Source organism: Charadrius vociferus, unplaced genomic scaffold (genome assembly GCF_000708025.1).
Source record: "Charadrius vociferus isolate BGI_N301 unplaced genomic scaffold, ASM70802v2 scaffold260, whole genome shotgun sequence".
Classification (NCBI taxonomy): domain Eukaryota; kingdom Metazoa; phylum Chordata; class Aves; order Charadriiformes; family Charadriidae; genus Charadrius; species Charadrius vociferus.
The window spans coordinates 1,046,410-1,059,838 of record NW_009646410.1 but is presented as its reverse complement, the minus strand read 5'-3'; the positions used below and the strand labels follow the sequence as shown (position 1 = coordinate 1,059,838).

At 60.2% G+C, this 13,429-nt stretch overlaps 1 protein-coding gene across 1 annotated transcript in view; it reads right to left on the bottom strand.

The window, feature by feature from the left end:
• GRIN2C (glutamate receptor, ionotropic, N-methyl D-aspartate 2C) overlaps positions 1 to 9,323 on the bottom strand; it is a 10,292-nt gene extending 969 nt beyond the window's left edge. Inside the window, exons 1-12 of the mRNA XM_009880078.1 lie at positions 8,952 to 9,323; positions 6,658 to 7,253; positions 6,025 to 6,139; positions 5,207 to 5,418; positions 4,910 to 5,078; positions 4,376 to 4,529; positions 2,952 to 3,077; positions 2,643 to 2,872; positions 2,266 to 2,426; positions 1,584 to 1,771; positions 792 to 1,024; positions 10 to 393 (exon numbers count right to left, since the gene is read on the bottom strand). Coding sequence (XP_009878380.1) covers positions 10 to 393; positions 792 to 1,024; positions 1,584 to 1,771; positions 2,266 to 2,426; positions 2,643 to 2,872; positions 2,952 to 3,077; positions 4,376 to 4,529; positions 4,910 to 5,078; positions 5,207 to 5,418; positions 6,025 to 6,139; positions 6,658 to 7,253; positions 8,952 to 9,323 — 2,940 coding nt within the window. The remainder of the gene's footprint in view (positions 1 to 9; positions 394 to 791; positions 1,025 to 1,583; positions 1,772 to 2,265; positions 2,427 to 2,642; positions 2,873 to 2,951; positions 3,078 to 4,375; positions 4,530 to 4,909; positions 5,079 to 5,206; positions 5,419 to 6,024; positions 6,140 to 6,657; positions 7,254 to 8,951) is intronic.
• Between the last annotated feature and the right edge of the window lie 4,106 nt (positions 9,324 to 13,429).

Below are 13,429 nucleotides of genomic sequence, written 5' to 3'. Positions count from 1 at the left end.
CTCCTCCACGGGCAGCCGGGAGTCCACGGGGATGGGCTGGGGCAGTGTCAGCCCCAGGGGAGCACCCTTGGGAGCGTAGGCTCTCCCCAGCCTCTCGGTGGGGGCCGTGCTGTAGGAGGGGGCCCGGTGGGCACCGGTGCTATTCTGCACCACCAGCTGGGGTGTCCTCAGGGAGAAGGTGGTCTGGAGGCGCTCGCTGTGGCTACTCCAGTCCTCGATGGTGCGGGTGGCCTGCTCCAGCGAACCACCCACGCTGGCGGTCGACACCATCTCCTTGGCTGCCTGCAGCATCTTCAGCACGTTGGCCTGGGCCGAGTTGGCGGTGACGTCGGGCGTGGGCGCCCGCCCGGGGCTCGCCATGGTCTGCACCCCACTGAAGCAGCTGTAGATGCCCTGCGGAGAGAAGGAGAGGGGGCCCCTGCCATCAGCAGGGTCACTGGAGTCCCGCACCCATGAACCTGCACTGCCGAGTCAAGGTGATGCTGCTGAGGCTGAGATGTCTTGATGGCACTGATGTCCCCTCCCCAGCACTGCCAGGGTGGGTGACACCATCCTCCGTCTCCCCTTACCCCAGGGATGCTAATACAGATGCGGGGTCATTCCCAGGGCTGAGCCCTTTCCCCAAAACCTGGCTTTTCTCCCCAACCAAGAGCTCACATCAGCACAAACATCTCCAGTCCCTCCTGTGCGGGTCAAAGTGACGATGCCCACCATGCCATGCCCATGCCCGTGCCCATGACACCGTGGGAGGACATTTGGGCCCTTCGATAGCTCCCAGCAGCATCACTCACCCTGCTGATGGCCAGGAGGAAGTCAAGCTTGTGGGACTTGGGGACAGAGTGACGCAGCTTCCAGTAGACAAGGTGCTCCCAGGCAAAGACCAGCAGGCTTAGCCCCATGGCCACCAGCAGCATGTAGAAAACCCCAGCCATGTTGTCGATGTCCAGCTTGCTGCTCATCACCTCGTTCTTCTCATTCTGGCAGATCCCCGACAGCCAAACTGTCTCCAGCTTCTGGGTCTCACCTGAGGCCGGACATGCACAGCGGTGGGCGTGTGTGAAAACGTCCCTCTAGGCATCATGTCCCCAAGCACAGCCCCTGCCCATCCCCACCCCACCATGGCTGGAGGAGGAGAAAGCCACCCCCAAGTCCCCAGAGCTGTTATCAGCTCAGTCCGTGCTCCTGTCCATGACCTGAACATCCCACCGGTCACTTCTCCTTCTCCAGAGCTCTCTCCTGGCTCTGTCCCCATGTGCCAGCCAGCTGTGCTCATTGTCCCCTTCCCAGGCTTCTCCTCCTGACCCTCAGATTTTGTACACACCCATGTCCAGGATTTTACAGCCTGAAGGAAGAAGAGGAACCCCAAAGGGAATGACCCCCACAGACCCAGCTGGAGAGATACTGCTGGATTTAATGTCCCCTGAAAGGATCTGGTGGAGAAGCCCATCGGTGGCATCCTCCAAGGAGCTATGGAGGCTGCACAGGGTCTGGGGACCAAAGCCTTGGTCCCCGGGTTAATTTGCAGGGCAGGAGTGGGGTGAGGATGGGGACAGGACTAATGTGAAGATCTCCTGGGCACCCACCGTCTCCCAGGAACTGGAGCAGGGCCAGGTCGATGGCTCGCTTCCAACGTGAGTCCTTCTGCAGGGCAATGCCGTAGCCCGTGGTGGCAAACACCTTTCCGCTGCCGATGGTCACCAGCTTGCAGCCTTCATCCTTGCCCGCCATGTAGTTGAGCACCGCTGCATCATAGATGAAGGCGTCCAGCTTCCTGCCCAACAACGAGAGAGAAGGTGAGGGGGGGGTCTGGCAGCCCCTTCTTTGGGGGGCCGTACCTCTTTTGGGGGAGCTCTACCCCTTCCGTACAGCTGTAGCCCATCTGGAGGAAGCTGCGTCCTCTTTGGGGTTCCCTGCCCCATTCTGGAAAGCTATAACCCCACCTGGGGGTAAAGTACCCAACCTGGTGGGGCTGTACCCCATTTGGGAGCCATACCCCATCTAGGGGAGGGGGGGGCATCCCTTTTAGTGGGAGCTGTATGAAGCTGTACCTTATCTGCAGGGGGCTGTACCCTGTTTGGGGGGGGCTGTACCTCATGCTGGGAAGCTGCACAGAGCCACATCCCAGCCTGGGGAGCCCGCGTCTCACTTGTTGGGGGGCTGTACCCTAGTTGAGGAAGCCCTACCCCATCTGGGAGGCACTGTACGCCATCCCAGGGAGCCATAGTTCACTTGGGGGGTCCTGTATCCCGTTTGGAGGAGCCATACCCCATTTTGAGGCTGGTGAGGGCGTCCTCCACGGAGCGCTGGTTGTACTTCACCATGTGGGTGTGCATGTCGGGGTAGTTGCTGCGGATGTTCCTCTCGGTGCTGCCGTTGGGGACGGTGCCAAAGCGGAAGGGGGGGTACTGCTCCTGCGGCTTCTGAAACTGCAACGGGGGCCCCCCAGGGAGCAGCATCACACGGTGTCCATGTCCCTGCCATGTCCTTACCATGTCCCCAGCATGTGCCCCCTCCCCACAGCCAGCCCTCCATCCACCCACCCATGCCCAGCCGGCTGGCAGTGACACCTGGGGACTTCTCCCCACCCAAAAAAAAACCCTTATGACTTTTTTTAGGGATCCCAGCCCAATTGTCAGCCCCACCTTTCTGTCACTCAGCCCTGACACGGTGTCGATGTACTGCTCCTGGATCATGAAGGCGGCCAGGTTGGCAGTGTAGCTGGCGAGGAAGATGACGGCAAAGAAGGCCCAGATGAGCACCATGATCTTGCTGGTGGTGCCCTTGGGGTTCTCAATGGGCACCGAGTTGTTGAAGACCAGAGCCCACAGCAGCCACACCGACTTGCCAATGGTGAAGGTGGGACCTCCTGGCCCTGTGCGGACAGAGGAGACAGCCATCAGCCCATCTGGGGGCGTGTGTGTCCCCCCCAGCTCCCGCCTTCCCCAACTCACTCTTGCCACTGGTGAGGTTCTGGTTGTAGCCAACGGGGCTGAAATACTCGAACACGAAGACGGTGACAGCCACCACGGTGAGGCACATCACAAACATCATGACCCAGACAGCTGGGCTATAGGGCTCTGCAAGGTGAATGGGACTCCGTCAGCCCCCCCCGGCACACCCCACGGCCCCCTGGGGACTTCCAGGAGCCCTCCCTGATGGACGGGGCTCATCCTCCTGAATATTGCCCCTCCTCAGAGAGGAGACGGGGGTTGGCAGCACCGCAGCCGAGCAGATCCACAGGGAATCGGGAGGGAAGGGGGATGCTGCGAAACTGGGGGATGCAGGCATCCTTCCCCGCCTAAACGAAACCAGGCTTTCATCAATGGGGAGATGCTAATGAGATGCTGCCCATCTCCAGGGTCATCAGCAGGAGGGTTTCCCATGGGATTATGGGTTGTACCCTGTGATGGCTCTGGACCCTCTCAACCTCTGGGAGAGCCCCTGGGAGCTGGGGATGGGCAACGAGCCCCCACCTGCCCGGGATGAGCTGGGACAGGGTGGCGGGAGCGGTGGGGATTGATCTGAGCCCTCAACATGCAGCTGCCGAGGTCCATTTGTCAGCGCGTCCTTTGCTGTCAGGGAGGAGAGGCCTCCCCTGATGGGGATGCGGCTCATTAGCGCGGGAGGCAGGAGGCGAGGGGACCGCAGCCCCCGGCCCTGCCGAACTGGGGTGGGATGCTCCATCTGTCCCCGGTGCCGGTGAAGGTGACCCCTGCTTTGGGGGGGGAAGTCAGGCCCCGCAGCGCAGGCAGGGACAGGAGGGGGAAGATGTGCCCAGGCTGGTGATGTCCCACACCCCACGGCATCCCTGGCACCCGCACCCACCCGCACCCTCCCCGCGTAAGAGCCCGGCTCCAGCCAAGTCGGGACACCGCCGCTGTGCCCTTGCCGAGAGCCTCAAGCCCTGCGCGAGCTCTCAGGCTGAATTTCGTGAGTACGACCTTGGCCAGTCTCCTCCCCTTCCCAGGCTGCAGCTTTGCTTTTTTTTTTAAAACTCATTAAATAAAACTTTTATCGACGGCGGTTTCCTACACCCGGCTTAACCACAGGCTCTGGTGACGGTGGCAGAGAAGGGGTCCCCAGAGCAGAGCTCAGAGCTGGCAAATCCCCGACTTGTCTCCCCCCATGTCCCACATCCTCCCTCCTCCACACAAGTAATGAAGGGAAGGAATACACCGATCCCATCCTCCGTCTCCATAATAAAAGGATTATTCAGGCGAGGGGAGGAGGAAGCCCCAAAGCTGGCAGCAAAATCTCCTTCCCTTATTACTTAGGCTTTTTTTTCTTAAAAGTTACTAAAACCGAGTAATATTTCTAATTTGCATTTGTCGGAAGCATTGGGATGAACCCGCAGACAGACAGACAGAAGGCTCACCCAGGAAGGCGGATGGGGAGACAGTGCCGTTGCTCCTGGCCACCATGACGCTGATGCCCGTCTCCACAAAGGGGACGGAGAAGTCCACGATCTCCGAGCGCTCCTCGTTGATGGTGAGGGAGCCGATGGCCATGTCCGCGCGCTTGTAATACACCTGGGGAAGGGGTAGATGGTCTTGGGATGGGCAAGTGGATGGGCAGAGGGACCCAGACCAACTTCCCCACATATTTCCTCATCTCCTGTATTTCCAACCTTAACTTTTGTTGTTGTTGTGGGGTTTTTTTGTTGGTTTTTTTTACTAGCTTTTTAAATGACGAGTGACACAAACACAACCAGCTGTGGGGTCATAAATGTTCAGCTGACTCCCCTGCTCATTCTCCTCCACCAAGCCTTGTCCATAAGCACCGTGATTTGCAATTCCCCCGCACTGCTCCTCATGCCAAGCTGTCCCCTGCCCAGGGATGAGTCCCACCACAGACACCACCGATCCCGTCTTGGCAGGGAAGCCCAAGGCGAGGGCATACCCACCCTTACCTCACCAATCATGCCGTTCCAGACCCCACGGACGATCTTGCCGTGTTTGCCATTGGTCACCAGGTAGAGGTCATAGGAGAACTTCACTGCCTTGGCCAGCTTCTTCAGAATGTCGATGCAGAAGCCCTTGCAGCACAGCTTGGTGTAGGGATCCACGAGGCCATCGCCACTGAAAGCACACCAGGAAAAAAGGGTTGGAACAACCAAAGATGCTCTGAGCTACCCCAGTGCCTCTGGGACACCATGAGCATGGGGTGCGGTGACCATGGGGTGCTCAGCTCCATCCTGGCTGCTCACCTCTGGGAGGAGTTGGTTTGCTTGCGGCAGGGCACAGTGTTGCGCACACAGACCCCGGTGCTGGGGTCCGTGTTCTCCACGATGACAAAGGGTCTCTCCTCCAATGTGGCCACTGTCAGGTGGCGGTTATCAGCCACGGGCTGCAGGAAGGAGCCGTAGCGGGGCCACACCGGGTACTTCATGTGGATGATGCCTTTCTCCCACTTGCCCACCTGCCCCCAAAGGAGAGTGCACTGTCACCCCGGCGAGGGGTTCTGGGGGTCACACTGGGTCCCGTGTTCATCCTCCCCATGCCTTTGGGGCTCATTTCTCCCAGAGCATTGTTAGGCTGGAGCTCAGCCATGGTGAGCCCCATCTCAGCATCCCTGTCCCCGTGCACCCACCGATCACAGGGCAAGATGTATCCTCCAGGACCCCAAGCACTGGGCTTGAGTGATCACAAACCTAGCCAACTTCACTTGGGACTAGCCAAACTTCACCCAAAAAGCTTTTATACTGAAAATAAACCCCCTCCCCACAGCTCATTTCTGGTCTGGATGTTTGGCTGCTGTTCCCCAGAGGTGGGCAGCTGCATTTTTGCCTCTTCTGGAACTTTTCAGCTAAATTGCAGGGAAAAAAACCCCAAACAGTTCTTGGCAGAGCTTTGGTGCCCAGCATTGCCATGAAGAGCCACCACACCACCATGGGTATCAGCCATGGGTTTTGTGTGGGACAACCTGCCTCAAGGTGGGACCCCAGCCCATGCATGGCACCAGGCTCACTCTACCCAGCCACCTCCCGAGTGTGCCCATCCCGGGGAAGGGGTCCAGGGGTCCTACCATCTCCCAGAGCCGGTGCTGGTTGAGCGAGATGACCACCATGGTGGGTCTGACCAGGTAGCCGCCTTCATTGAAGGAGAAGTCCCTGTGCTCCCACGTCACATTGAGGAGGTGCCTGGTAGGACACAGAGCCTGTGAGCCCCTGGCTGTGCAGCCCAGCCCTGTATAGCCCTCCTCCTCCTCCGGCTCCAGCCGGACTGCCACATATTCCATGGAGAGACATGTGGCTGAGAGCTGGGGACCAGGTTTAGCCCCTACGCAAGGGGCAGTGGGCAACTGGAGAAGCCCTGCCAGCAAGGAGGCACCAAGGATGGACCACTGTGGGGTGGTGGGTGCACAGACTGCCACTGCAGCCCCGAGGTGCCGTGTCTGCACTGCAAAGCAGAGCTGTGAACCCCCCCGAGATTGCTGTGGGTCCCAGGTCACAGAGAAGCACAGGAAAAGGCAAAGGGTACTCTGGGAAGATGCTGCAGGAGAAACCCAGTCGAGAGGCACAGACCACCAGCTGCAGCCCACAGAAAACGTCATCTCCCAGTGCCCACCAGCTCCCTCCTCTTCCTCCCCTGTCCCTTCCCTCTCCGTGTCCCCGTTCCCCCCATTTCACACCCATCCCAGTGGGTCCCCAAGCCTCACCGGTAGAAGCTGGTGTTGGCGGCAGTGGCCCTGGTGGGGGCCCAGCAATCCCGTCCCACCTCCGGGAGGTAGCCATGGGCCCGGAAGAAGCTAGCTGCCCCCATGGCAATGATGGCCACCCCATCCCGCACCTTCTGCCGCAGGCTCAGCTTCCAGCTCTCTGTCACCACGCTGATGAGGCCGACGGGGAAGGAGGAGGGTGGCACCTCCATATTGCCCACTGTAAGGCTGGGTACGATCCAGATGTAGCCCGGCCCCACAAGACCGGCTTGCTCTGCCATGGTGAAGAGGTACTCCGCCTCCTCCCGCGAGCAGTAGACAATGAGGACCTGGGCATCGATCTGCCGCAGGAGCCGCTGCGTCCTGGAGCTGCTCTGCTCCTGGCTCATCTCGAAGGTGAGCACCTCCTGCAGCTCCCAGCCAAAGTAGCTGGCGTCTGTGAAGGAGCGGATGACTTCCAGGAAGATGTTGTAGCCCGGGTAGAGGCTGGTGATGACAGCAAAGGAGCCCCAGTCGTATTCCTCCAGCACCTTGAAGATCACCTGGATTTGCTGCTCGATGGAGACCCCCAACTGCAGGAAAGCTGAGCCGGGTTCCTGCGGGAGGAGACTGATCAGGGGCTGCTCCAGCACCTTGGTCCAAGCCTCCTGGGCAAGTCACCTTGAACTGACCACCACGAAGGGTTCAAGGGAGCCATGAACTGGTGTGGCCCACGGGCTGGAGACACTGAAAACGGGACTGATCCACTGATGGTTCCCTAGGACCCTCATCCCGCACAAAGGCCCTCTGGTCTCTGTTTCTCAGCTCATTGACTAAAATTTCATCCAGTGCTTTCCAAAGGAGACCAATAATTTCTCCTTAAACCAGGAGAGGGAGTGGGGCAAGGGTTCTGCCGGGTGAGTAACCCCCATCCCGGCTCCAACTCACTACCTGCTGCTGGAGCCCGTGTGGCTCCTTCCCTCCCACCCCACCTCCCCAGCCATCTGGCCTCTCATTAGCAAACCTTAATTGATCTGATTCTGTCTTAAATGATTCAGCGAATGGCATTTGCAGAAGGTCATGTGCAGGCAGTGACGTTTTGCCACCCAGACCTCCTCCACCTCCAAAGAGGTAGTTTTTCCCACGAAGCCAGTGGTCCGGCTGGAGAGGTGAGCCCCAAGGAGTCCAGGCCAGGGAGCGGGAGCCACTGGGGACCTCAGACCCACAGGAGGACGATGAGGTTGAACCTTCAGATGGGTCCCTCCACCACCCCCAAAATACCCAACCCTTGCTGCAGAAAAACACCCAATACCACAGCAAAGCCCTGGCTATTTTTTAGCCACTTGGGGCTCCACCTGAGCCCTCAGCACCCGTTCGAGTCCTCTTCACCCACCCAAACCCACTGCACCCACTGCTACCCACAGTGAGAAGCAACTCGGGGTGGTCCAGGACCACCGGTCGGCATGGGCAGGGCTGCTGAGGTGCCATCTGTGGGGTTTAGACCCCAAAACCTCTGAGCAGTCAGAGCATGAAACCAGTGGGGCAGGGTCCCCACCCCGGGGGCTGCTGCTGCCATGGGAAGGAACCAGTGTTGGGACCCCGCCAGTGCCCAGGTTGGGCAGGGTGAGAGAGCAGCCAGGAGGAGATAACCCAAATCTCCTCCCCTGCAGGGATGGGAGCATGGCTGCAGCCCATGGCTGCCGGCCCATCACCCTCCAGCCTGGCTCCATCTCTCCCTGCCGCCAGCGCTTCCCGGCAGGCAGGTGACGGTGACAGTGACAGTGACAGTGACAGTGACAGTGTCTGACGCCGGTGAGGAGCAGAGAAGCCAAAAATCCTGTTTGAGCCTGTGGTGCACCTGAGCTGACTGCCGCAGCCGAGTGAGGACTCTCCGTGCTGTCTGCCCGGCCGTTCCAGGGCTGGATCTGGCCCCAGCGGGCATGGAGGGAGGAGGATGGGGTCATGCCAACCCTGCCACTGCCCTGGCAGCCCTGGTGCCACGACTCTGGCACCCCATAGTGGGCACAGCCTGGAGGGGACGGGCAGCAGGACACCAGGCAAGGTCCCTCCACAGGGCACGGAAGTCTCCTCCCATGTCCCCATCAACAGGGACCCCTCCGTGAAGTCCCCTCCCACGTCCCACCACCCCAGTCGGCCACACTGCTGCAGTCACTGCCTATTCCTGACCACGAGCTCCTGTGCTGCAACCCAGAAGCTCCTCTGCCCTCCAGCATTTCACATCCCATCTCCGTCCCTCTCTAACAATCCCTCATTCCTCCCCTCCACCTGGAACTAGCCCCCAGCGAACCCCTCACCTTCGGGGTCAGGACCACGGCAGACCCCCCGCTGATGCTGATGACGGGGACCTGGGTCTGGGAGGAGATGAAGTCAAGGATCTGGGCCACGGCCTCCGTGCCGACGTTGTCCTCAAAGACAATGCCGTGGATCTTGTGGCTGGCGAGGATGTTGCAGATCTGGGTGAGGAGGGTGCTGGGGTTGGTGTTGTTGACGATGACCGTGATGGGGTGGATCTCCAGGGGCATGTCCAGGAAGCTCTGGGGACTCAGGCGGGAGCGGATGTGCAGTGGGTAGGACGTGCCCCCAAACACTATGGCCACGTTGACCACCGGCTCCTCAGGGCCCGGCAGCAGGAGGTCCGTGAAGGCAGCCGAGCAGCCCAGCACCATCGACAGTAGCAGAGCGTGCGCCGGCGCTCTGCCCATGTCCACCGCCGCGTCCCTGCCAGGACAGGACACAGCCCCTCGCATCCGGCCACCTGCCAGGACCCCCAGCCCCGCTCGCCCCAGCGCTCCCCACCACCCCAGGGCAGCACCAGGGCAGGTTGACCCCAGGGAGAGAGGGGGACCCTCATCCTTTGGAGGCTGGACGTGGTGGAGGGATGACCACGGGATTGTACCCACCACACACAGTACACCCCAGTGCCACGTCCCACATCCCCAGCACCAGCAAACACTAACCGTTTCTAAATGGTCCCCGCTTCCCACCACTATCCCATCTCCATCCCACCACCACCCTTCCCCTCCCAGCCCCATTGCCCTCCTGCCCCTCTGCCCCCTCCAAAACCCATCGCTGCTACAATCCTCGTTATCACCCCTTCGGCCGGGGACGGGGACAGCAGCCTCTCTCCACAGCTGACAGCTACCTTCGATGTTTGGAAGCTTTGCCCTTGAGGGAGGGTTCAGCTCTGCAACCCCCATGTTGGGATTTTGCAAACCACACAGTCACCGGAGCAGCCAGTCCCCTGCCAGTCCCCTGCCTGTCCCCTGCCCATCGTCCTGCCCTGCCCCCCTCGCTGCCGCTTCCCAAATCCCAGCAGAAGTGCCTGCCTGGCCCCTTATTGCCAAATTCCTCCCCCACCCTTCATCCTCCCCCATCCAGACACCATCCTTCAGCTTTCTCCCCTCCTCGCCTTTACCCCCCCCATTACACGTCCTCCTGCTGGCATCACCCACCCGGCTGGGACAGCCACCGCACTGCGTCTCTGCCGGCTGCACCCCAAAGCCAGGCTCGGGAGGGGGGGGGGTGGGGTGTTCGGGCACTTCCCCCTTGATGGGTCCCCAATTCCCCACTGACTGTGGGTCCCCAGCTCGCAGTAGGTGGGGTGACAGTCCCGGGGAGCGAGGGGGTTGCTGGAGCTCACCCCCTCCTCGGAGCCCTCAAGCAAAAGTAACCCTGTGGCGAGACCAGTGGCCAGGGGCATCCGAACCACTCCGAGCATCCATTGCCCCCAGGGCCATCGCCCCGGTGCCACACCAGGCAGCGGGGAGGGGGACGAGCAGCCCTCCATGGTGGCAGCAGCCACATGCCAGTGTCGCTCCATGCAGCAAGATGCCAGCTGGTGCTTGGAAACGTCACTTGCAATTAAAAGCTGCTGTTGCTTAACACGTCCTCGGCACGGCCAGAGGAGCCTCTTGCTGAGCCCCGCATGGTTTTGGGGTCTGGGCTGCCCTGGGGACTCACACCCCAACACCCCTCTGTGCCGCAGTGATGGACAACCCCTCGGCACGCTGCGGAAACACCGCTAGTATCGGGGACTGAAAACGCAGGAAATAAACCCAACAACTGCCTGCTCGGGCATCCTGCAAGAGCTGCACAGTACAGATTTGAGCACCAGGGCTGTCCCCTCCAGAGATAAAGGGGACACAAGTGCCATCTCCCCCTCCTGCACCTCATGGGTGCCGGGAGGGTTTGGGCAGGCAGCCGGCCACCAACACTCACCAGGGAGCATCTCACTAAGCCAGATGGGTTTTGGCAGGGTATCATCCACCCCCAGCACCCACCATCACCCAGGGGGGTTCAGCCTGTCCGGCTGCATCCCCATCATCACCCCACATCGCAGCCGGCCGGGCAGCAGGAGCCACGATGCCGCACCGATGGCCGCAGCCGAGGCCCCTTGGCCGGAGAGGGCGGCGGGTGAGTCATGCCATGCTGGCACCGTCCCACTCTCCGGCACGGCCAGCCCAGTGGCGGGGCGGCCCGCGCCGCCTGCTCCTCACTGCGAATTCCCGAGTATTTTTAGTCCCGTGATAAATAATTCATCGGGAATCCGGCATCAGCTACCCGAGCAGAGAGGAAGGGGAGCAACACGCCACCCAAAACAAACAGAGCCGCTCTCCCAGCAGCTCTGCCCGTCTGAGCCCTCCTCAAGGACGTTTAAATATACTCTGGGCCCTCGTGGTGGCTGATCAGGTTTGCTCACACCAGCCCTGGCACCTCACCCATCCCAGGCCCTTATCCTCCTCTTCCTCAACCCAGCTCTTCCCTGTGCTCGGGAGCCTCTTGTAACACTGTGTAATCCAAGCACAGGCCAGCAAAACCCTCCCGTGACACCAAGTGCTGCCTCCAAAGGGGCTGCTCTGCTCCCGACCGCAACTGGGAGCAGGTTCGGGCAAACTGGTTTCCCACTGGACCGAGCTGCAAGCGGAAAGCATCCCCATCCCTCGCAGCTGGAGCGTGATGGCAATGGCAGAGCGAGGAGGTAGGCACGGGCACACCACGTCATTCAGCCATCGCTGAGACAAATGGGGGAATGAATTTCCATCCTTCCCAGGAATCCGGTGCTGCGGCCGGAGCTGAGCCGCTTGTCGCAGTCTTTGGTGGCTGCAGAGGAGGACGGTGGGGTTAGGGCCAGCGAGCCCGTGGCTGGCAGGGGCTCCGTGTGCGGGTCGGAGCCAGGGCTGCTCCAAAATGGCTGGATTTGGGATGCGAAGAGCAATCAGGTCCTCCAGCCCTGCCGACTCCGTGCACTTCCAGACTTTTTTTCTAGAAGTGAGCTAGAGGTGTGCGGGCAAATATGGATTTTTTTGGGGGGATGAGGGTGGGGAAGGCAAATTGTAGGAAACTGGTGGAGGCAGAGGAGGAACTGAGCCTGTCCCTGCGCTACTGCCGGAGCCGGGGCTGTTCTTGGGCTCGGCACAACACAGCAAAGCCCCTGTGGACTAAAAAAAATCCACATTTTTCAACCTCTCGTAGCAAGCACTGCGGAACTGCTCCTCTGGGAAAATGCCTTCCCAAAAAGGAGGTTTCTTAGCTGGGTGAAGAGCCGGTGGCCAGGCTGGAGCTGGAAGAAGGTGGTCCCAGCCGGGAGCCCGGACAGGGCAATGCCACCTCCCAGCAGCCTCCCAGGGGACCAGAGGGCACCCACAGAGCCTCTCAGTGGCTTTGGCGCTTGTTTTTTGTTGCTTTGGGGCAGTTTTGAGCAGGTTAACCCCTTTCATAGGCACAGCTTCAACTGACAAACCAAACATTCATAAAAACCTCCTGCTAAAGGCACTGATCGAGCCCTTACCTCCCTCCACCTCCTGAAATGTCATTTTAATGCAACAGGGAAAGTTTGCTCCTAATTTTAAACCTCCTTTTTGCCCTCTCTCCATCCCTCCCTCCCCTGCTTCAAGATGGGGAGAGCTCATGCAGATATTTTGACCTCAGGAAAAGGAGAAATAAAATCCCGAAATGCAAAATATCGCTCAAGAATGAGAAACCTTATCCCCCCCAAAAAAAGCCTGAGAGCCCAAAACCACAGGGAAGGCGCAGCCTGCACCAAGAGAGGGAGAAGCACTGCTGATGGACGGAAAGGACAGAGCAAACCCAAACCTGGCGGGAGCTGTGCAGAGAGGACGGGGGGCACCGGGTTGTGCCAGGGCTTGTCATTGCCTGGCTGGGGGACAACCTTGTGGCGCAAGGAGACCTCAACAGAGCACCCCAAAAGGAGGGAAAGCAGGAAAACCTCCCTAAAGCCAACTCGTCGCCATCCCTGTCCCCATGCAGGGGGGTGACTTGGGAGGGAGAAGCACCACCAGCCCCCGGCGAATACTGTCTCCTTTCAACCTTCATCCGCCACCACCCAGCATCACCCTCCTCTTCCTTGTCACCCTCCTCTTCCTCACCCATGCCTCCAACAGCAACAGTTGCGGGCCAGGGGCTGCGGAGCAGGGTGATGGTGAGGGCCCCAGACATGCACGCACCGAAACGCAGCTTAAAAAGGTCGAATATGGATTAACCAAAAATAAACGCCAAGTGTCCTGCCTGCCGCTGGGTTACGCAAGGTGGCGGGGGGGACACAGGGCTGGTGGCACCCAGGGAGGTCTCCTCTCTTTTTCCTGCCTCCCACCCCCTCAAGAAACCCCCCATCACAGCACCCAGAATTAAGGCTCATTCCCATCCCCTGCCCGGGACAGGCAGCAGGAGCTCTCAGGGATGGGGATGCGGGGGGATGCTGGGGCGAAGAGAAATGGCCAGGGCAACCCCTCCAACCCCCCAGAACCCCCCTACC